General features: G+C 42.9%; 1 protein-coding gene across 2 annotated transcripts in view; it reads right to left on the reverse strand.

The window, feature by feature from the left end:
* The window catches only part of Mfhas1 (malignant fibrous histiocytoma amplified sequence 1), an 87,897-nt gene extending 64,184 nt beyond the window's left edge, over positions 1-23,713 (reverse strand). For both annotated transcript variants that reach the window (XR_001175431.1, XM_013026157.1), the window contains exon 1: positions 20,629-23,713. Coding sequence is in view for 1 of the 2 variants with exons in the window: in XM_013026157.1 (XP_012881611.1) it covers positions 20,629-23,635 (3,007 nt within the window). In the remaining variant the exon portion in view is untranslated. The remainder of the gene's footprint in view (positions 1-20,628) is intronic.
* Positions 23,714-23,722: the final 9 nt, after the last annotated feature.

Genomic DNA, 23,722 nt, shown 5'->3' on the forward strand with positions numbered 1-23,722 from the left:
GCAGTTGGGGAGGTGGGTCTGGAAGGGATGGCAGAGAGAAAAAAAAGGAGAGGATAACAATGCTCCACAGGAAATGTACTCATTACCTTACTCATGTAACTGTAACCCCTCTGTACAGTATCTTTAAAATAAAAATATATATTAAAAAATAAAATGATATATAATGTGAATAAACAAAAAAAAGTGCTAAATTTTTCTTATTCAAGATTGTTTGAGGTTTCTTTTGGTTTTATGTGTGAATCATATATTATCTTCTAAAAAGGTTACCTAAAAGGTTTCTAAACAGATTAATTAGGAGTCAATTAAGGGGAAAAAAAGGTTTCACCTTCAAGACGAGAAACTGAGAAATTTTCCCCATACTTAGTTCTACTGTTTAACAATAAAAACTAAAAACTTTGATATGATCATTTAAAGTAGGTAGAGAACCACAAGTGCACATGATGAAGAAGGAAGAGGCCAGATGTCATGACTCTAACCATAGACACTGGAATAGACCCCAACCAAAGATACTGCTAGGAAATGAAGCAGCTGACACGTGACATTAACTTCTTCCTTGAAAAACTTCTCTTGGTTTTAGAGGGTGAAAGTTAAGAACAATTTTGATTACTCAATTGTCAAATCCTTCGCTATTCAAAGTGTACTGGTATTAAGGTCTCTGAAATTTCTAGTAATTATTAACACAGTTACCACTGTTAAGCCATTCAACCATTTAATCCTACTATTTTTTTAATTAAGTTTTATTGTAAAGTGATGTCCAGAGGGGTTACAGTTATGTAAGTCAGGTACGTTTCTTTTTGATGTAAAGTACATTTCTTTTTGAACAGTGTTACCCCTTCCCTCATTTTCTCCCACATTTTCCCCAAGTGGCCCTCCTACCCCCGAAGTTGTAAAGTTCATTTCCAACATAGTGGCTAGTGAGTATCACTGTTGAATTGGTTCACCCTTTGTCCCACCATTTCTGTGATTCCCTTTCTCTACCCCCAAATCAGATAAACTTATATACAAGACAAAGGGTATAGAAATCAAAATTTTGTGCCCAAATTAATAGGTAGTACCTTAAAAGAATTTAAATTTTCATAGACCAGATAAGTGGGGTGACTGGCTCATATAAAACCTTTGGAGCTATTTGACTCAAGAAGACAGAAAAGTCAAAGCTGAGAAAGCTGCCCACCTCTCTGCCTTGCTGGGGATGTCCTCTTAGCTTTCTAGACAGAGGAGGCAAGGGAAAAGCACCAGGTCATAGCCACCTTAGAAAAGGGTTTAAATGAAGAGGATTAAATTCTGGTTCCTGACTCATACATTTTTGGAAAGTTTTGCTTCTGACCAAAGAGGTTTCATTACTTTCTTTCTCGAAGCAGGAAGAAATCAGGAACAGAGGGAAGGTAGGCATGCTAGCTTCACCAGGTCCAGGTGCCCTAGGGTGGCAGCTACACAAGGGACACCACCTGCCCCATGATCTCCCTCCAATGGCTACTGCTATTTCAGAAGATGAAACTCAGGCAGGCCTGAAAGAGGAGTCATGGCACCTGATAGAATGTCTTAGACCTGGTAAGGGTCAGGGAGGCTAAATGGGCCCCCGAGTCCCTTCTCTCTCCTCATCTCCTGAATCTTCTTAAAATGGTGACAGCCTCATTTACTGCAACTGCAGGAGCAGAAGTAACAATATTCATATTACTACTTGAATCACTTCCATCTTATAAGCTCCCCTAATCAGCACTGTCTTGGGAAATTCTAAAATGAAATTATGATATGAATAAATGAATCAAGACAGTACACATTTCCTATATAATTAACCTTCTTTAGGATATGGGGAGATATACATTTAGTAGAAGATGTTTTTTAAGGTATAATCCTATCATTCGCAAATAATGAACTATAGATTTAGAAGGTGACAATAGGAAAACAGACAGGGATGACTTGATGTGTCTATTTTTAGCACCCAGTCCAGCTACACATAATATATTAAAAATACTTCCCATATTCCTATAACACACTATTATAATCCAGTAGGAGAAACAAATCAGGTCTTCAGATGGAAGGAAACAGGATATTAAAGTATATCTAGGCTAGCAGAGAATGCAATTAAACAAAACTATAGTTGTATTAAACCACAACAGTTATTAGTGCATACAGACCCATTCAATTCTCTAAACTTCCAGTATATATACACATATATACATATATATGTATGTATATATATATATGTATATGTGTATTATGTGTGTGTGCATGTATATATATATATATGTAGGTCTTGGGGGCCTCTGGGCCTGGGCACTGTCCCTCAGAGTTTCAGCTCAAGGCTAGCGCTCTACCACTTGAGCCACAGCACCATTTCCGGCTTTTTCTGTTTATGTGGTGCTGAAGAATCAAACCCAGGGCCTCACGCATGCAAGGCAAACACTCTACCACTGAGTCACCTTCCCAGCCCTCCAGTATATTTTAGAGCACAAGTTCAAAATACAATCTCACACTCTTGAAAGCATACTTTTAACTGTTCCTAAGAGAGCAATAATAAAGATTCATAAAATAATTAGATTGGGTCCTCTGACAAATACATTAAAAGCAGTACTTGGTATCTCTGCTTCCAATCATCTTATGTAAGCCCAGGCACCAACATTGTACAGGTAGAATCCCTTCTAATTAATTCTGGTGGAGTCTGGCAGAACACCATGTTAAAACTACCACCTCATTAAAGTATGTAGTAGCATCCACTACAGAAAAAAGTTACAGATGACTAAAAGGAACATTACAACTGCCTTCCCTTTACAGCCCTCATTGGTTCATGTGTGCAATTTAAACAGTACCTTTGACATCTCCTTCTGATGACTTTGTTAGGAGAGGAAGGAAAGAAGTGTATGGTATGTGTGTGGGGGGCGGGGGGAGGGGGAGATACCAAATGGGTTACTGTTACGTTTTATACTACTCAATCCTCTCCTTTCCTCTAGTCTAGAGAAATTATACTGGGGGGGAAAAGGATCATGGGTGTGTTCCTAACCATTTATTCCAGTTTGTTTTACTGTACTGTTACTAGGTCAGAAGATGGTCCAGACCTAACCTGATTTTGTAAGATGTCTATTGAGAAGAGGGTGCTATGGGCACCCATGCCCATGGGTCCATATGCCATGGGCGGAGAAGTGTGGCTGCTCTATGCTTTTCATCAGCCCAGCCTATAGCTGTGAGCAAGCGGCACTCTGCCTCTGCTCCCAGCCTCCCAGCCTGCTAATGAAAAAACAAAGCACCCAAAAGCAACAGAGCATAACACAGCAGACCCAATCCTCCTGCACGGAACAGCTCTCTTTAATGCACTCACTCTGACCTCCTCTTTTACAAGCCCTACCACTGAATCTAAGCTAGAACAAAAGGTAATTCGTTCTGCACAGCCATAAAGAACTCCAGGGCTGCCGGCATCCATAATTCATGATGCAAGGCACGCAGCCATCAGCCTCATCCATCCTCTCGATATTACAAAGTAGAGAAAGGTTATCACATTAAAATTTGTAAGTCTTTTATTTCTACACAATTCTTTCAAATTTAAGAAATGGTGAACTGTATTCTTCCACCAGTGCCATTGTTTACACACAGAAGACTACAAATCTTGAGGAATTCACCTGGTAGCTATCTGAGGGGGGGACACTAAATAACCTCAATAAACCAATTAAGTCAGTAGGCAACATAGATTAGTCCTCTTGAGGTAACTCTCACCAAATCACTTCTGCTTTGTTTTAAAATGTATGAGCATTATCTATCTCCACAGTGGTAAAAATTTTTCCTCAACAAGACACTCCATCCAACCAGAGGCCCAATTTCTGCATGCCAGACAAGGGAGCTGAAGCAAGCCCACAGAAGGTCCTAGTGCTGCCACTGGGAGAGACCTAGGTCTCTACCTCATTAGTGTCTTGTACTATTTCCTTGTTCTCCAAGGACCTGGCCAGGGCCTTTATCACTTATTAAAGTGACCTCATGGTTCCCTCAATCCCTTTCAAATCCATCTTTCACATTGCTGCCCTAAGATAGCCAGTAAAATATAAACTCAATAGTTCCCCATTCAAGTCTTTGATATTTCCTTCTCATCCTTAAGGACAGGTGGGGGGAAGAATTGGATTCCACTTTAACTGATACGGAGCCATCAAGAATTTTCTTTGGTGGAAAAAAAAAAAGCTTAGCTGATCAGATAGGCTAAATACTAATTACACATGAGCTGCACTGATATGTGAAGAGCAGGGCTCCCAGTAATTTAAACCATCCTCAATTCCTGCCAAACCATCTTTCTCAGTAGCTCTGGTGCCTTATGGGAAAGTCCCCAAGATTTCCTTTGGATTCCTCCCATCCATCCTACTCCCCCCCCCCCCCCCCCCCCCCCCCCCGCCACCTGGCTCTGGATGGAAGTCCCCCCTCAGGCCTTGGGAGCCTGGCCCTTGGAATTTATTACCAGCACTCTGGCTGTGGGTTTGCTGTTTAGCTACACCTTCTTGAGCGTAGCTTCTTGGGACCAGGGCCTTAAGCATCTCTACTCTGCTGCTCCTTGGCCTGCTCCATACCCAGTCACTGCAGATTCTCAGATACCCTTCTGTACATGTTATTCAATGCTTAATTCAAATCACCATCCACTTAAGACAGGTGTCAACTATTATTTTCCTGAGGAGCAGTATGAGGTGGTAACAAAGACAGTAGGTTCCTGGGGACACCCTACACTCAGATTCAAATGCATGCCCACTTTAATTGGCTCTTTGTGCCTCAGTGTTCCTCATCTATGAAATGGGATTGTGATCGTAAGAACTGTCATTTATTGAGCACTTACTACTTGGGAAAAACAACCCTGGTGTCTTGATGTTCATTATTTTATGCAACCCTTATCACCCCTAAGGGGAGAGTAACAGATGCTTAGGAACTGCTAGATTTATTTCTCTTCATTTACAGATGAAGAAACTGAGGATCCAAGAGGAAAGTGGCTTTCTGTGCACAGCAGCCTCCTTGCTCCCTAACCCACTGTCTTTGATTTAATCCAAAGACAAAGAATTCAAGTTCTCACTCGCTGATGCGAGATTTCCACAAAGCAAGAAAACTACATGGCAATTCTCATCTCTGGCTGTAGCTAGAGTCAGACACATGTTTCTACCTTTACAGAAATAAGCTACATCAGAGGAGGGAGATGGTGGGAAGAGGAAGGTGAAACTCTCCTTGGAGTAACACACACCCAGACTGCAAACATTATAAAAGGATCTAAAAGACACATGCTTCTGCATCCTAAGGAGGCAGGGGAGCATGTGTTAGTGCATGGACACGAACAAAGACACTGACACACGACCAGATTCTTCAAAAGCAAATATTTGTCTACAACCAAAGAATGGAGATTTCTTTTCTAACAAACAACAATGAACACTATTCTAATTCCCGGTTCTGCCTCCTGGTTGCCAGTGGGTTATGATGATCTCAGTGGAGATCCCCAGGGAATGAACGTGTTTTGAATCACAAATGGAACCATAAATCAGAGGGTTTATGGACTGTAAAAGAAGAAGGGGGTGTGGCCTGCGTATTTCCACCCTATAGCTTCTTGCATGCGGAACACCTGGAGATCAGTCACCTGGTTTTTTTGGCTGAGCAAGAAGATTTTAACAGCCCTGGTACTCATCAAGCTTCAATCAACCCTGCCATTTGCGTGAGCTATGGATGCTGGAGCATGTTACACAGACGAGGCTCCCATGCAGCAATGGGGCTCCAGAAGCAGGTGCTGGGGAGCCCGACAGGCTGCAGATAAGCTGCCTGGCTGCAGTAAAGCCAGGTCCAACAGCCCCAAACCACATTCCTGCAATACCCTAATAGAAAAACCAATAGACTTTAATTTTCCCTACACCAAGAAAAGAAAAGAGATGAAAACAATGTAGTAACCAGGGAGAAGCAGAGAGCTGTACACACATTGTGTCTTTTTGCAGGGAAGGGAAATGCATACATAGCTGCATAGGCTTAATAAAAGAAATAAATTGAAAGGAACACCTGCTCCAGCCAAGAAAGGCAGCAAGACATCTTCGAAGGATGAAGGGGAACAACCAGGCAGTGCTGGTACTCATAAGCCATCTGGGGGCGGTGGGGGGAGGGAGTAGGGGGGGAACAATGTTAGGGATGGGAACAGATGCATCCCACAGGGGCTTTGCATCTCATCATTGTCATTGCCATCATCCTTGTTGTTTTGTTGGTGGTGGTGATGCTGTTGTTTCTGGGCATAAGAAGCCAGACTCTCAGGGGATGAGTGAGCTGTTTTTGGCATCACAATGTTCTTTTGGAAAATTCACATATCTATTTTTAGTGTTTCCCATGCAGTTCCTAAGCCAACAACCCTCCTGATTCAAAGGCACCTTGGCCATACCATGAGTTAAGAGAATCCCCAGGAATATAGTTTTAAATACTCAGGGATTTGCCCTTTAGCCACACAGTCCACATTGGGTTCCTCAGGTGAGGTGAAGGATGTTAAAAGCCACATAGCCAATGAACCCTGCAAGAATCTCTGACTCTTAATGGTTGGTTAAGCTGATTGGTTAGCTTCAAATAGAATATGCCAGGATCTTGTGCGTACTATTTTCCCAGATTAGACTCATTTTTTATTCATTATGTACCAAGAAAAGCAAACTGTATGGACAATCTCTGTTTTTGTTTTTACAACTCCCATTCAGTATGATAAGCAAACACTCAGGGCCTGAGTCCTGGGCTTAGATTGGAAAACACAATAGTGCAGAACTGCAGAAGTCAATCATGAGAAAAAAACTAGGCATCAGCACACACAATTCCCATGTAGACAGCACTTGGGTGGAAAGGCAGGAACAATGTTTTGAGTCAGCAAGATGAGGTCTAATTACTTGCATTGATTTCTTATATGACACTGTATGCCATTAGCTGTTATCACAGTCTTACTTTGATCAAGGATTATTTATTTGTAAACATGTAGGATGCATAATTATTGTTCTGTCTAAACACTGTATCACATGATAAGGGATGAATTAAGCTAGAAAATGCATAATTACATCAGAAACTATGATATACCAATATGTATCACAAAAAGCAACTGAAAACATCACCTTTGTTTTAAATAATAAAATAAAATAATAAAACAATAACATTCATCTGTTCCCAAGCTGTTTATATATCCCATCATCATGACTCAGAGGTCTGTCTTTTGCTCAGTTGCACAAGGAGGGGGCTGAGGACAGAGACTCCTAATCGAAGGAGGAGGAGGAGGAGGAAGAAGAAGAGAGGAAGAGGGAGAGGGAGAGGAAGAGGAAGAGGAAGAGGAAGAAGAAGAAGAAGAAGAAGAAGAAGAAGAAGAAGAAGAAGAAGAAGAAGAAGAAGAGAGTATTTCTAAATGCTTTGAAAAGTAGAAAATTTTAGTAACTGAAAACCTATAAAACAATCTAGATCAAAGGTTTATCAGTACTGGTATAACTAAACAGTGATAGCCACTGTTAGAATATTATGAGCTATGCACTATAAATGTAACATATGTATATATTTTATATAAATGTGATAGGTTTACAAGTATTCCTATAGAAGCACATGTATGCAAATGTATAAACTCTTTTTCTCTTTTGGTGGTCCTGGGATTTAAATTTAGGACCTGTGTTTGTTGGATAGGCAAGACTGCCCTTCAGACATGCCCTTAGCCTCTGAAAATTATATTTTTAAGTAATCAAATTTCAGATGCAGAATCGTGATCTCTTTCACATTAAAATATGTGCAACAGTGAGACCACTAGAGAGTATCTTTAGGAGAGGCTCACAAAGGCTCAACAGTTATGTGCATATGCTCATACAAAATGAGTTTCCAAGAAGTTTTTGTTTGTTTGTTTGTTTCTTTTTCTCCCCGGTTGCTGTTTTTGTTTTCAGTACCTTTTGTCTTTTTTTTTTTGGGGGGGGTCTGGTCGTGGGGCCTGAACTCTGGGCCTGGGCACTGTCCCTCAGCTCCTCAGCTCAAGGCTAGTGCTTTACCACTTGAGCCACAGCGCCACTTCCAGCTTTCTTCTTTTTGCTTATGTGGTGCTGAGGAATCGAACCCAGGGCCTCATGCATGCAAGGCAAGTGCTCTACCACTGAGCCACCTTCCCAGCCCCTGTACCTTTTGTCTTATATGTAAGTTTATCTGTTTGGGGGAGGGTAAGAGAGCACAGAAATTGTGGGAGGACAAAAGGTAAACAAATGCAGCAGTGATACTCACTAGACACAATGTTGAAAATGAACTATACAACTTGTGGGGGAAGATTGGGAGAGAAAAACTGGAAAAAAACAAAGAGGTGACACTGTTCAAAAAGAAATGTACTCATTGCCTGACTTAGGTAACTATAACCCCTCTGTATATCAATCACCTTTACAGTAACAATTAAATAATAATAAAATAAAATATGTGCAAATACATACTTTATTTCCCCAGAAGAAACTACCAAAATAAATTCACAGAGGAGAAAAAGGGCTCAGAAGAATGGTAATCAGGAGGTGCTATTAAATTTATTATCTGTATGCAGATATCATATTTTGAATATCATAAAGTTATATAAATGGAGAATTACTGGGGGTTCCCTTTACTTCTCTCTATCTAGAAAAATAATAAAGGTATGGATTGGTTTCAGCTCCAGAAGAATCACAAAGGGTGCGATCACAGTACTGAATGCAATTTAAAACTCCAAAACTTTGAGCTCTTTCAGCAATCAAACAGGGACACAAGCTAGAAAAATGCCTTGAATACAACAGACAAAAGATTATCTCTCACTTATACAGAGTTAATAAAAACGGAACGAACATAGTGATAGAAACTTTTTTTTTTTTTTACAAATTACAAACTACCAAGTTGATGCCAGAAGTCATCAGAGAACTCAGAGAAGTGCACAATTAGGCATTACACATGAGAGAGAACATTCGCCTTCACTAATGAGTACTTGTCTCCATTAATGGAGAGATTGTTCTCTATTAACTGTTGTGTATTTGTAAGGAAAAGGTGCAGTGAGCACCATTCCGCATCTGGAGTAGGTGGACTGTGCCATGAGCCATCCTCAAAGTGCCACCCCGCAGGAGGCATTGGGACTCACTGGCATACTTTTCCTACTACTCAACCATTTACTTTGGAGATAACTACCTAATTAAGAAAAGAGCTTTTATAAAGAAACTACAGTCATCACAGAATTACAACAAAAACAAAAAAACTGAAGTGTCCAAACAGTTAAGTCAAGACAATGTAAGGTTAAACAAAGATAAAATCACTGAGATGTACTATTATGCAAGCATTTATAATCATTGTGTAGGCACTAATGCCCTCAAACTATATTCATAATAGCCTAGGTTTTAGAAAAATCAATATTTAAATTATTCATACCATGAGTATGTATTTTAAAAAGCTAAGCTGGGGGAAGAGAGGCTTGAAAAAATAGAGCAAAACACGTATAATAATGATTATATTATAACCAGCTATGATTAGGTCTTTCCTCTTCCCTTCAAATTTGTGTATGTTCTGATAAAGGGAGGAAATGCATTTTAAAAAGTGCAGAAGGTATTTACACTGTACCTCATCTCTGCTATGATAAAAAGAAGAGTTTTGTCACAAGTGTATCAAATTTCCTTGTACACATTCCAGATTTTGGGGCCTCCTGAAGAAATGATCAAAAAACAGCAGCTAAGCTGAGTAGTTACTAAGTTTTGTATGTGTCAAGAATTACTGTAAAAGTATTTTGCCTGTACCAACTCCATCTCCAGGCCATGCAACAGGAAACGTTACAACTTCCCAAATCATATAGACCAGTGTCCACTGCTGGGCTTTCCAGAAGTCCATCTGCAGGCCCCATTCAACTAATCACTATATCATAATGCTTCACACTTCAAACTGCTGTGCAAGGCTAGACACTGGTGGCTCACAACTGTAATCCCAGCTACTCAGGAGGTTGAGATGTGAGGATTATAGTTCGAAGCCAGCAGGGGCAGAAAAATCCATGAGACTCTTATCTCTGGTTAAAGAAAAAAGCCAGACGTAGACCTGTGGCTCAAGTGGTAAGTACTAGCTTTGAACAAAAAAGCTAAGCAACCACACCCAAGCCCTGAGTTCAAACCCCAGTACCACACACACACACACACACACACACACACACACACACACACACACACACGCCTCCTTTTTAAGTCAAAATACAAAAAAAAAGACACTATCTAATGTTAATTTAAAGCCATCCTGTAATTAATAGCATTTCAATTGAAATGCAAGTGAGTATATTTCAGTAGCGGAGGCAAGACAAACTTAAATGCTCAAAGGATGAAATATCCAAGAAACCAGCACCTTAGAGTAGTATGTTGTGTCCAAACAAATAAAATGCAGAAAATAGGGTGTTTGAGTAGTGTAGAATAAATAAAAATGGTATTTTCAGTTAGTTTTAAAATATCATAAAGAAAGCTAAAAGGTAGAGGAATAAACAACCTGCAGTAAAATGCTAATTGCGTTAGATCCAAATTTACCCAGTAAGATCTAGAGCAAGGAAAATCCCATGCAGGCCCTAGAAATTATGAATCCATCAGACTATTATAATAACCATTGTTTTTATCAGGCATTGGTGGTTCATGCCTATAATCCTAGCTATTCAGGAGGCTGAGATCTGAGGATCATAGTTCAAAGCCAGCCTGGTCAGAAAAGTCCCTGAGACTCTTATCTCCAACTGACCACCAGAAAATTGGAAGAGGTGCTGTGATTCAAAGTGGTAGAGTGCTAACCTTGAGCAAAGGACTCAAGGACAGCACCCAGACTGCAAGTTCAAGCCCCATGATGGGCAGAGACAAAAAAAGAAGAAGAACCACCATTCCACTTTCCTCCTGTCCCCAGACATGGAGAAGGTGGCCACTGGCACACTTAGGTTCAAATCTACAGAGCAACCGTCCATCCTGTCAGCCCACAATGTCTTGATTTTGACCCTGGAAACCATCATCAGCTACCTTTCTTCCAAGGTCTCTGCAGAGCCTTGCCCAATAGCAAAGGCTCTGCTAGGGCAGTGTTCCCAAATCTCCAGCTCAGGACCAGTGAGGTCATAGCCAAAGCATAACAGCCCATGAGTTTCTATCTCATTATAATTCCTAAATGCTTTGGGGAATATACATGTCCAGGCGCACTAAGCCCTTGGTATCCCCCTCGCCTGCTGAAAAACCCTTCTAAGTGCTTGTTCCTGTGTGTGGTCACATGGAAATGTCTAGCACTCAGCTTCAGGATGGTCTTGCAAGATCCCCTCCGAGATCCTTGGTAACACACTCCTCACCTCTCACCCCCAGCTGGCCCTGACCTCCACAGACCTCCACCTCCCTGTAGACCTCACCTCTAGCAGTATGATGGGGAAGGGGACAGGACTGGAGGTCTGTTTGCACAGGTCACAAAGCTATGTCCAACCTAACTTGAGATAAAAGACATGGCAGTGGGCAGAAAAAAAAAATCCAAGAAAAAAATGCCAGCGTGCTCTCAATGACCTCCCAAACCCCAACTTCTCCATCTGAAAATGAAAATGAAAGCAGTAACACCTATTCTACAGAGTTGCTGCAGGGACCTGATAAGCTCACTTCACACTCTCTGGACCATGATGAAAACAGTGACATGCAGTCTTATTGTGTTCACAACCTATATATACCCTTAGAAAGTTTGGTAGGATGACAAATGCAATAAATAACTTCTATGTAATGAAAACTAAGGATCTTTTTAAAGCAATAATAAGGCTGATAAGTTCAACAACAGCACCAAGTGATTTATACTTTCCTTTTCCATTACCTTTTTTTAAAATGCTCTATTTTCAAAAAGAGGAGGAAGGAAGAAAAGGAGAAGAGAAAGAGAGGGAGGGATGGAGGAAGGGAAGGAAGAAGGAGAGAAAGGAAAAAGGAGGGAGAGAGAAAAAGAAGGAAAGATGAGGCCAACTATATTGGTACACACTTGTAATCCCAGCTACTCAAAGGTAGAGGTAGGAAAATTGGGGTCCCAGGTCTATCTGGGCAAAAGTATGAGACTTCATCTAAAAACAAATCAACAAGCAAAAGGACTAGGGATGCATTCAGGTGGGAGAGTGCTTGCCTCATAAGCTCAGGGTTCTGAGTTCAATTCTCAGTACTGTAAGAGAAGGAAGGGTAAGAAAGTGAGAAGGGCCTGAAGGCTATTGCTACCACCTCTACTACTCTAAAAGAATATTAACAGCACAGGCTTCATTCTGGGAGTAGGGAGGATCTAAGAAATTCAACTCTTTTATTCTCTCAGCATTTATAGCCTAATAACAGGAAAGCATCTCAACAAAGCATCATTCAACAAAGAAATCTATAAGTATCAGACGTATATTTATACTATGACAGCATCCAATTTGAGGTCAGTGTTTACACAGCTTTTGGTATTTGGAAATGACTGATGACTTCAACACTTCCAAAATGGTAACAAATCCATAAATACCTGAGCAAGGTCAAGATTCCAGAACAAGAAGTTTTTAATTCCTTTAAGAAGAATAATTCACAAATTGGGCATTCATGGCTTGTTCCTACAGTCCTAACTACTCAAGAAGGCTAAAATATGAAAGATGGAGTTTTGAAGCCAGCCTAGGCAGCAAAGTAAGAGATTCCATCTCCAAAATAACCATCAAAGTGCTGACTAAAGGAATGGCTCAAGTGGTAGAGAATCAGCCATGAACAAGAATTTAAGTTACAGTAAGGCCCTGAATTTAAGTTATAGTACCACCACCACCAAAAAAAAACAAAAACAGAAACAAAAAGGAAGCAGCTGGGTGCCAGTAGCTCATGCCTTAAATCCTAACTAATGAGGAGGCTGCAATCTGAAGATTGAGGTTCAAAGCCAGCCTGAGTAGGAAAGACCATAAGACTCTTATCTCCAGTTAACCAGGAAAAAGCCAGAAGTGGAGGTATGGCTCAAGTGGTAGAGTGCCAGCCATGAATGAAAAAAACTAAGGGGTAGCCCTAAGTAAAACAAAAAAAAAAACACAGAATAGTGCCCAGTCTGAGTTCTAGTCCCAGTACAAAACTAGAACAAGATGAAGAGCAGAAGCATTAAACACTAGATACATGAAGCAGACCCACCACCCCCGCCCCACAAAAGCAAAATGGCATCTTCTGAATCACAGCCTCCTAGCCCTTCTCCCAAGTGCCCTTATGCATAGATCTGCACACAGGAAGGAAGTATCTGGAACTTCCTGAGTACCCAGGAGTATGGATCAAGAGGAGGAAAACATTCCAGGCCCCTGGGAAACAACCTTCAGGCTCACAGTGTCCTGCAAATCCATCACCCACACAGGGTACTCTGACCTACCTCATCTAGTCTCCCCCCAAATCCCTACCCCATAGCCCACACTTTAGGCATTCTTTGCATTCTGCAAACGCACTGCAAAGGAAAGAAGAAATGTGGGAGATGCTTTTCACTAATTTACTCTTTAAGAAACCAAGCCCCAGGATTTTCAGCTGAGAGATTACACTAAGGAAGGAAAAAATGAGAAGAAAATGTTTTCAAGTATTTAATGCCAAAAATAAAAATAACTCAAAAAAATGTTCTTTTTTCATCTCCACAAATAAGTCAGCCCTACTGGCAGTAATATCTGGGAACTGTTAGCCACGCTGCCACCAAGGCCTAAGTGAACATGAAATTGTGATTGTGTCTGCAGCCAGCAAACCTTTCTCCATGAAATCCTTTGGCATAACACTTTGTGGTGTTCTGTGTGAGCTCATCCCAAGATCTAGCTTCTGGAAAGCTACATCACCTAGAAGAAGGCACCACCACTGGTAAAATCCACCAATAATATTTTCCTTCTCACCCACATGCAACCTTCACCAGCCACATCTTCATGCTCCTCCTCATCCATTCTTTCCCTTTCAGAGAGGTCAGTGTTAATGGGACCTGGCCAGAAAAAAAGAACTCTACAACAGGTGGCTTTGGAAGGAATGGTGATCAATTCCTTAGGGGAGTGAATGCTATGTCAGGAGGCAAAAGACTTGTAGCAACCAGCTTTTATACCCAATTCACCTGGACATCCTACTAAACCTGTCCTTTGTCCATCCCCTCTCCTGTCTATAAGAGTCAGGAGATAAAGGTAGAAGGACTGTACATAACAGAAAAATCATGTGGAAAGAAAAATCACATTTTGTTTCACTAAAGTATACCAGCTGGGAGTGGTGGTATATGCCTATAGTCCTACCTATTCAGGGGAAGGAAGCATGAAGATTCAAAGCTAGCACTAGTCCCTGAAGGCAGAAAAATGCTGAGGATATGGCTCAGGTAGTAATGCTTTTGCCTAGCAAGTTTGAGGCCCTGGCACTACTTTCCAGGAACTAAGAAACACTAGAATTTCTTGAGTGCTTTCAAAATACCCATTGTGCACTGAGTCTCCACTGTCCTGTGCCAGGTGCTGCCCACAGTACTCTGCCAGCCCATAGAGCATCAGAACGCAGAGCAGAGTGGACAGCTGTCAGGAACAACCATCATACCTTACATACAAGGATTTGTGGATTCTCTGGTTGTCTAACAATGCTTGTGAATCACAGGAGGGTCGGAGGGCTTCAGCTTTATAAGTGCTAGAGCAGCCCCTGAGAAACAGGCCAAAATGTACTCATTCTCTTTGCCTGGAGTAAAGGTTGGCAGCCCTGGAGGAAAGTAAAGTCATACCACCCAGAAACCAGTTTTGCAATCACACAACTGAGCCAAGGAGATGTGAGACCTAGCAGGGCTTGTTCCAGGTGACCCTGCCTGGTATATTTCCAGAGAATGCCAACACAAAGCAGCTCTCTGCCCCAGGGCACAGGAACACTAGGCTGTAGGAGACAAAGAAGGCAAAGACAAGGCTACCACTTGCCTAGTGCTTGCAAAAAGTAAAACTCAAAGCACTCTAACATATGGACAGTCAGGCCCAGGAAGCTAGGAAAAGATCTCCACTTTCCTACCAGCCTTTCTACAAGCAAGGGGCTGAAGCCCCTCACTTCTTCCCAAATACAGTGAGAAATAATGGTTTCCCAAGTCTTTCTCTTACCAGGGCACCAAACAACCAAGTCAAGTGCACCCTATAAATGCCTTTGTATACAAATGAAGTAAATGAATGAGTTAAAATAGGTAAGAGTTCCCACTGGGAAGTGAAGGGAACAGACAAACTATGACAAAAAAAAAGTCAATAAATTAAAAAAATAACTTTCTTAGGAAACTCAAAACCATGCAGGGATGAACTTGAGTCTATATTCTAGAACATTCAGAGTCTAAAGAGAAGTCACCTAGTACTTAAGATAATATGAATACTAACAGGACCTTCCCAGTCTTTAAATTCTATTCCATGCAGGATTTGTTTCCTCCATTTCATGATGAACATTTTTATTTTTATATAAAACAAACTCCAAAGGAGTTCAAAGAGATCTGTTTATAGAAATAAAAGCCAAGGGGCATCAATATTAATAAAGCTAAACTGAAAAGATATTGAATAACCTTTGAGAAATTAAAAACAATGACTGATTCAATCCAAACAAGTAGGTCATGCTCAACTTCCAGTAATTCTAAAACGCAGATATAATAAGGCAAAGATTATGCTCTGCTCCAATGGTCAGAATGAAGGCCCCATTGAAGAACAAGAGGCAAGCAAGGCAAGCACAGGAGAGGAACAGAGCCAGACAATATTATCCTCACAGAACTACCTGAACCTCTGACACAGTATGAGAATAACAATGTGGAAAAGATACTCCTCCTGAAGGCCCAACAATCATACAGAAAACATCTTAGAGACTCCCAGAGACTACAAAGCCTCAGGCATGTCTGCCTGCTTAGAGGACTTGACGAATCTATTCAAAGAGATATTGTGACCTACAACAAAATACTTGGATTGTTCTCAGACAGATCCACAAGAGCTGCAAGACACCGAAGAGGCAAAAGGCACATGGTGGAAGATATGGGAAAGCATTTGTATTATGGAGTGAATGAAAGAGAAAAACCTTACAATTAATGTGATCTGTTCTGCTCATTTGAGTTGCTTTCTCATGATGCTTCAAAATGTCCTTTTCAAGTTGGACTCAGGAAGGCAGGCTCCTCCAACTTAAAAACACACGACTGTCCTTCAGTTGTTGAAATAGAATCTCAAAGCCACCAAATCCCCCTCCAAACTCAGGAGTTGGCCTTGACTGTTTTTGGTTTAAATATCATATTGGGAAGACAGAATAAGAACACAAATGATATTGCACAGGAAGAAATGTGCTGTTGGAGTAAGAACACCATGCCAAGCAAAAACCAGAAAGCAAGCAGGAAGGGCTGGGCACTACTGACTCATGCATATTATCCTAATTACTCAGGAGTCTGAGATCTGGAGGATGGAGGGTCCAAGCCAGCAGGGACAAAAAAGCTAGGTAGACTCTATTTCCAAAATAACCAGCAGAAAGGAGTTGGAGGTATGGCTCAAAGTCTCAGTGCCAGATACCAGGTGCCAGTGGCTCACCCCTGTAATCCTAGCTACTCAGGAGGCTGAGATCTGAGGATCAAGGTTCAAAGCCAGACCTCAGCCTGGAAAGGAAAGTTTTTGTGATTCTTATCTCTAATTAACTACTCAAAAAATCTGGAAGTGGGCTGTGACTCAAGTGGTAGAGTGCTAACCTTGAGCAAAAAAAGATCAAGGTCAACACCCAGGCCCAGAGTTCAAGCCCCAGGACTAGCAAAAAAAAAGAAAAAAGAAAAAAAAGCAAGAAAGGGAGAACATCATGGGTTATATAGGCAAAATTCAGTACTAAAAAGCAGGTAGAGACTTTCATAATAACATATAAATAATATTCTAAGTATTACTGCAGATTTCCTTTCAGTTTCTTAATTCCCTATCAATCAACCCAACTGTCTTAAATAAGACAATCTGGTCTTCTCTTTGCCAATATTTGCTAATGAACACTGGATACGGACATTATATTTCCCAGGACATTATATTTCCAAAATTAAAATAAGAGAAAGCAGCATTACATGCCCTTCATCCACTACATAAATGCAGATCAGAGCCAAACAAAATTTTCAAAAACACTAACTCACTTTAGGTTTAAGTCAGATAGTGATTGTTCATGTTTCAAGGTTGACAAAACTCCAAGTCCAGTTTTTTCATCATTCTATATAACTGTGACAGCTTACAGAACATGAAGTTTTAAGTTGGAAAAACTAAGTAGCTAGCTTTCTAAATGCAAAAATATTTCATAAAAATACCAAAGGTATCCATGGATTCAAAAGTTTTTGCTTTTAATGATCTAGGAATTTGGTGAATAGATTGTAATGGATGTCTAAGGAGCTGAACATTCAGTATGATCACTGTTCCTATACTATCTTCAAGCTTCTATCATTTTAGCTCTTAACCTCTCAGAACTGTAACAATTACTATCAAATGACAGTATCATACACTATGTTTTCCCTTGTCTTCATAATGTTTGGAAACATGAACAATTCTGAGTCCTTTGTAACTTCTAGGGAAAAAAAACCCACAATCTTAAACAAATAAAAATATATATATTTACAGTCTGTATTTTTTTAGTTGATGATTCATTTCTATTCAACATAGAAGTGTTCACAATTTTTCAACCTCTTTTTTTGTTTTTCACATTCCTCATTTAAAAGGCAAATAGGACCAGTGGGCTGGTGATTCACATTTGTGATCTTAGCTACTCAGGAAGCTGAGATCTGAAGATCACTGTTGAAAGCCAGCTCACAAAGAACATTCTATGAGACTCTTACGTTCAAATTATCCATCAAGAGGCTAAAAGTGAAGCTGTGTATCAAGTGGTAGAACACCAGCGTGGAGTGAAAAAGCTAAGGGACAAGGCCCAGGACCTGAGTTCAAGCCCTAGTAAATGGCACCAAAATAATTAATTAATTAAAAATAAAAGACAAATAAGCAAAACAATAACAAGAGGATGGGCTTGTTTCTGCATCTCACATCGTTTATTTGTGGAATTAATGACTGCTAGAAATCAAAAATAAACAAATGAGGTTAGGAAAAAATTCCGACCTCATTGTTTTTTGTTTGTTTTGTTGGTCATGAGGCTTGAACTCTGAGTCTGGGCGCTATCCCTGAGCTCTTCAGCTCAAGGTGAATGCTTTAACACTTGAGCCACAGGGCCACTTCTGGTTTTCTGATGTAATTGAGTTGCATGGACTTTCCTGCCCCTGCTGGCTTCAAACTGTGATCCTCAGATCTCAGCCTCCTGAGTAGCTAGGATTACAGGCGTGAGCCACTGGCACCCAAACAGCCTCATTGTTTACTTCTCAAAGTTTGTAATTCCTATGCACAGATCTTCACTTGTTCAACAACCTGTGCACTTTCCTTTGTTATTAACATTACTTTATGATTGCACCTTCTCTGGTTTCAGGGAGCTCCCTCAATAACTACCCTTTATGAAAACACTTTATACAATAACACAAAAAAGTATTCTACTTCCTTCCATGAAGAAAATACAATGGTCAATGTAAGATAAACTAGAGTCTAGCAAGTCACCAACTGTGACAAGATACCAGGGGATCACACAGAAAGGATGGCTCAGTTGACTGGTAACTGAATAGGGTATCTTCTTTTCAAGCTGAAGATCTAGGGCAGCGGAAAGAGACTACCTTCGGAAATATTGCTATCTAGACCTTTCTGATACTACAAGGAGGTGCATTCTTGTTGGCACTCAGGCCAGGACAAAGATCAGAATGGCATTCGGTCTTCCATTTCATCACCACTTACTACTCTGGGGATGGGAGACTGGAGTGAAAAACTATTGCTGTAGGGTGTGTACATAGGATTTTTGTTATAATTGCAATAGTATTAAAATATCAGGTATTTAAAGAATTGCAAAGGATATGTAAAAAGTAAGTACCCAGATGTTTGAGACCTGTTTGAGACTCATGAACCAAGTCCCTCAAAATCCCAGAAAAAAAAATGAGACATTAAAAACAAGAGTAGAGTATATGTCTAGAACAAGCAGAAAAGGTCAAAAGCTATGTACATATGACCATATAAGATGATGTTAAGCAAAATGAACCCCAAGATAGAGACACAAGTGGTTTTTTCCTTTCTTGCTATTGTTTTTAACGTATTTATAATGTATTTTTTGTTTCTTTGGTATGTTCCTCCCCCATGGTATAACCCCTGTTTTCACTATATTTGATTCTGGTGCCCTGCATCTTGTATATACATTTTTCTAATTTGGGGAGGGGAAGGGAAAAAACAAAAAGCTTAAATAGGGATACAGGTTGACCCATTGTAACAATGAGATGTACAAGACATTATGTTGAAAACGAACTTTACAACTTCAGGTATGGCAGGGGGAAAGGAGGAGTTGGGGAGGTGAGGAGGGAAGGGAGGGTAGGGGATAAACAAAGGAGGGGGTAACAATGCCCCATAGGAAATGTACTCATTATCTTACTCATGTAACTGTAACCCCTTTGTACAGTATCTTTACAATAATATATATATAATAAAAAAGAACAGTAGTTGCTAGGGTAGGAGAAAGGGGAATAAACTGGTAGGATATACAGAATTAGGACAGAAAATGTGTCATCCCATGTATGACACTACAATGATAGACACTTAACATTATTCATTTTCCAAACAGAACACACAACACACAGTGAACTAATGTGAACGACAAACTCTGAGTGGTAACATGCTTTGGAACAAATGAACCTCACTGGTGCAAGGTGCTGATAATGAAACAGATCATGAATGTATGTGAGCAAGAGAACATATGGAAAAAATCTCCATACTTTGTGTTTAGTTTTGCTGCAAACTTAAAATTGCTCTAAAAAGAAAAAAAAAGTCTTCAAAAATGTCTCAGACAACTAGTCCTGGAATTCTCCCACCTGCTGAAAGAGGAAGAAAAAAGCTGTTGGAAAACTTTCACTAGGAGATTCTTGTCAGTGTCTTACGAGTCAGATTCTTATAAACCACTGCCAGAAAGCCTCATCTCTTAACATTTCCCAAGAAATAAATCTTAAGCTAAAGCTTAAAATTGCCAGGAAATACCCCAAGAGACTCCCCTCTGAGACTTCAGTCAGGTCTCTCTCCAGTGCCCTGGAGTATGCTGGCTCAAACAGCAATCTCAGGATTTAGTTATGCATTAGTCTGAAATGTCTGTCTTTATTCATCTATCACTCATCCTCAATTACACAACATTCTTCTCTGGAATTTCTTAGGAAAACAAAGCCACAACCCACTTGATGATTACAATCTAAGTTTAAACAAAAGAATATGACCAAAGACACTTACAAGTCAGACTCCTCTCCATGGACAAAATAAAACTAATACGAACAAAAATCAAGGCTCAGCAAGTGACTAATGTCACACATGTCCCAGCTTCTGTTCAACCACCTGAAATTTTCTTGCACAAAAATATGGCAGAATTGGAGAGAAAAGACTGAAAATGTTCAGATTTTGTAAGTCTAAGTCTTCTTATGAGAAGATGACACATGAGTAGAATGTATTTCATATTTCTTAGGTACTGTTTGCGATTGGCTTGCCTCCAAACCTCCCTATATTTACCTTGAAAAGATTTCCTGGGGAAGCTGTGAAATAAACATTTTTTGCCAAATGAGGAATAAATGTCTCAAAGAAAAGAAAAAAAAGCAACTTGAAACACACCACAGCAGAACCAAGCAATTCTCTGCACTTACCTGGAAAAGCATGTGGATTGGGCGACCCTCTCTTAAGGCACTTAGAACAGAGAATGTGCACGGTGTAGTGCAGTCCAGGCCATTCCTGAAGTAGAACATTCAGTTCCTCTACCAAAGGGGTGATGGCTTGCCAGGCGGTCCATATATTTGGTAATGATGCATGGCTGGCAATGGAGAGGGTGTCTGGTTGTAGAACCCCCTTGGCAGGTCTGTAACTCACCACCACCGGAACTTTCCCTCTATATGCAAAGATCTGAAACTTCCCATCGGATCTGTGTACCACATGGCTGTTGATCTGGACACTGTAGCGGGCAAACAACCCAGGTGGAAAGGTAAAGGGAAAACTATATTCAATCTGCAATTGCTCAGCCACAAAAGACTGCCCAGCTAGGTTGGTCCCATTAATCCAGGCCTCTGCGTGAGGTACTTCATTCTGCACATAGCACGGGAATTTGTACCAAGCTGTGGATCCATTCAAAGGCTTGCCCTTCGGCTTGTTGAGGCAATAACAGAGTCCCATCTTCTCCAGCAGACCCAGTAGCAGCTGCAAGTCCTGTTGGGCCTGGACATGAGGCTTAAGCAGCAATCGAATGACATGGGCTGGTAGGAGCCCATGCAACAGAAAGCCTTCCACATAATGATGGAGTTGAGTGGCCCGGAGCAGATCCTGGCTCACAGTGGGTAGAGTCATCACAGGGGAGCTTTCTCCATCACCTTCACCTTCTCCACTGGTCCCCAGGAGCAGTTTATGCAGCAACAAGGAAGCATCCCTCTGAAAGAAGACATTGAGGATGTCGATGAGGCGGGTGAGGTTGTGGAAGACGTGCTCTTTGAGGGCAGGGCTATCTTCAAAGTAGAGCAGCTTGCCGCTCTCATGCAGGTAGGAAAGGGCACTCTGCAGTCGGTCCTCCGTCAGCCCTGCCTGCAGTCCCAGGCGCGCTGAGTCCCACCAGCTCAGCCACAGGCGCTGCGCCTGAGGGGGCTGGAAATGCAACTCTTCCAGCACCTGCCAGGATCGAGGCAGGACCCTGTGTAAGTTCGGGAAGATTTCTCGGTGCTCAGCCACGGACAGCAGCTTATCCCGAAGACGTTGCAATTGACGGGGATCCCTACAGCTCACAGGCAACACTGGAGAGAGGATCTGCAGCCGGTGGTTGAGCAAGTATTGGAAGTGAGCCTTACGCCGCCTCAGGTTCTTGTCCGAAACCCCGTAATAGGCAGCATGGGGGCTGGCAGAGCGCAGCTCGAAGTCCCGCGCCAGGGCCTCATCCACCACTTGGGCCAGCCGACTGAGGCCTTCGGCATTATGCTTCTCCTGCAGGGCAATCTGACGGTGAATATCCAAGCACTTCTCCTCCAGCTCCCGCTCTCCGCACAGGTCAGCGTGTGTGCCCACTATGCACACCACCGCATGAGGCACCCTGGCCCCTACCCGATGCAAGAAGGAGCCCACCGTGGTGGGAAAGCAGCGTGGCTCGTACGTGGCCAAATTGACCACCAGCACATTCAGGGCCCCTGGGGAAAGGAAGAAGGGCTGGATCACCTCATAGCTTTCATCCCCAGCTAGGTCATACACGATGAACCGCAGGCCCCGGGAGGCATCTGCTGTCCAGCTGGTCACCTCGATGCCCTTGTTCCCAGGGGGAGGAGAAGGTGGGTAGCTCTTCTCCTTGTCCCCTCCTCCCTGGCTGCCCTCCATTCTCTCCTCTGTGAGACAGTGTCGGAGCAAGGTCTTTCCTGCGGCCTTCTGGCCCATCAGGAGCAGCTTGAGGCGAGGCTGCACGGCTGGCTGGGAATGAGCCAGCTCCTTCTGGTAGGCTGCAATGTAGGGGATCCCCTTCATGCAGACCTCGTAGGGGGGCTGGATCAGTGGATTGTCCTTAATCTTCCACAAGCCCACTCGGGAGAGCTGGCCAAAGTTATCAGGCAGCACAGCGATCTGGTTCCCTTGCAACACCAGCTCCTCCAAGCCGGTCAGCTCCACAATGGAGTCCGGCAGGTAACGGATGCGGTTATTATCCAGCCACAAGGTGAGAAGCCGGCTCAGCCCGGAGATAAGGGATGGCACTGAGGTGAGCTGGTTGCGACTAAGGTAGAGCTCCTCCAGACCAGCCAGGGGCAGCAGCGCGGCAGGGAACTCTTCAAAGAGGTTGGACGAGAGGTTGAGCATTTTGAGTCTTTGCAGGCGGCTGAACTGGGCTGGCAGAGCCTGCAGCCCGTTGTTGTCTAACATGAGGCTTTCCAAACTGGCCAGCTCGCAAAAGCCGTTGGGCAAGGTGCCAAGCTCGGCTCCACTCAGCCAGAGGATCTTGAGGCCATGCAGGTTACTGATATCCTCAGGTAGGCCTCGCAGTCGGTTGCTGGACACGTCCAGCTCCTCCAGGGCGGCCAGCTGCAGCAGCTGCGGGGGGAAGGCAGTGAGCTGATTGTGGTCCACGTCGAGGGTGCGCAGGCGGTAGAGGCAGGAGAAGGAGTCCGGCAGGTGCGCCAGCCGGTTGAAGCTGACATCTAGCTCCTCCAGGTGGACCAGGGCGCCCAGCGGGGCAGGCAGGGCGGGCAGCTGATTGTGGCTCAGGTTGAGCTTGCGCAGCTCCCTCAGGGCGCTCACCACCTCGGCGCCCAGGGTGGTCAGCCGGTTGTGGCTCACGTCCAGCTCGGTGAGGTGGTGGCCCAGCTCGGCCACCGCCGGGGGCAGCCGGACGAAACGGTTCCGGCGCAGGACCAGAACGCGCAAGCTGCCCAGAGCCAACCCCAACCCGTCAGGCACCTCCTCCAGCCCGTTGTTCCCCAGGTTCAGCACCTCAATGTCCCCGATGTTGGCCGGCAGCACGAGCTGGGGAGCGTCGGGCGAGTCGAGCTGATCGGCTGCTGCGGCTCCGGCTCCCGGGCAGCCCCCGGCCACGGTGAGGGTGAGCTGGCGCAGGTTGCTCCGCAGCTTCCTGGCGCGCAGGGCGGCGTCCCGCCACAGCCTCGCCGTCTTCAGGTTGCCACAGTCCTTCCCGGCCATGGCGGGACCCGGGCCCGACACCCTCACGCGGGCGCGAGGGCCCGCAGCTGCATGCCGGGCTGTGAACCGGCCGGCGCCCGTCTCCCC

This window comes from Dipodomys ordii, unplaced genomic scaffold (genome assembly GCF_000151885.1).
Source record: "Dipodomys ordii isolate 6190 unplaced genomic scaffold, Dord_2.0 Scaffold4, whole genome shotgun sequence".
NCBI classification, from domain to species: domain Eukaryota; kingdom Metazoa; phylum Chordata; class Mammalia; order Rodentia; family Heteromyidae; genus Dipodomys; species Dipodomys ordii.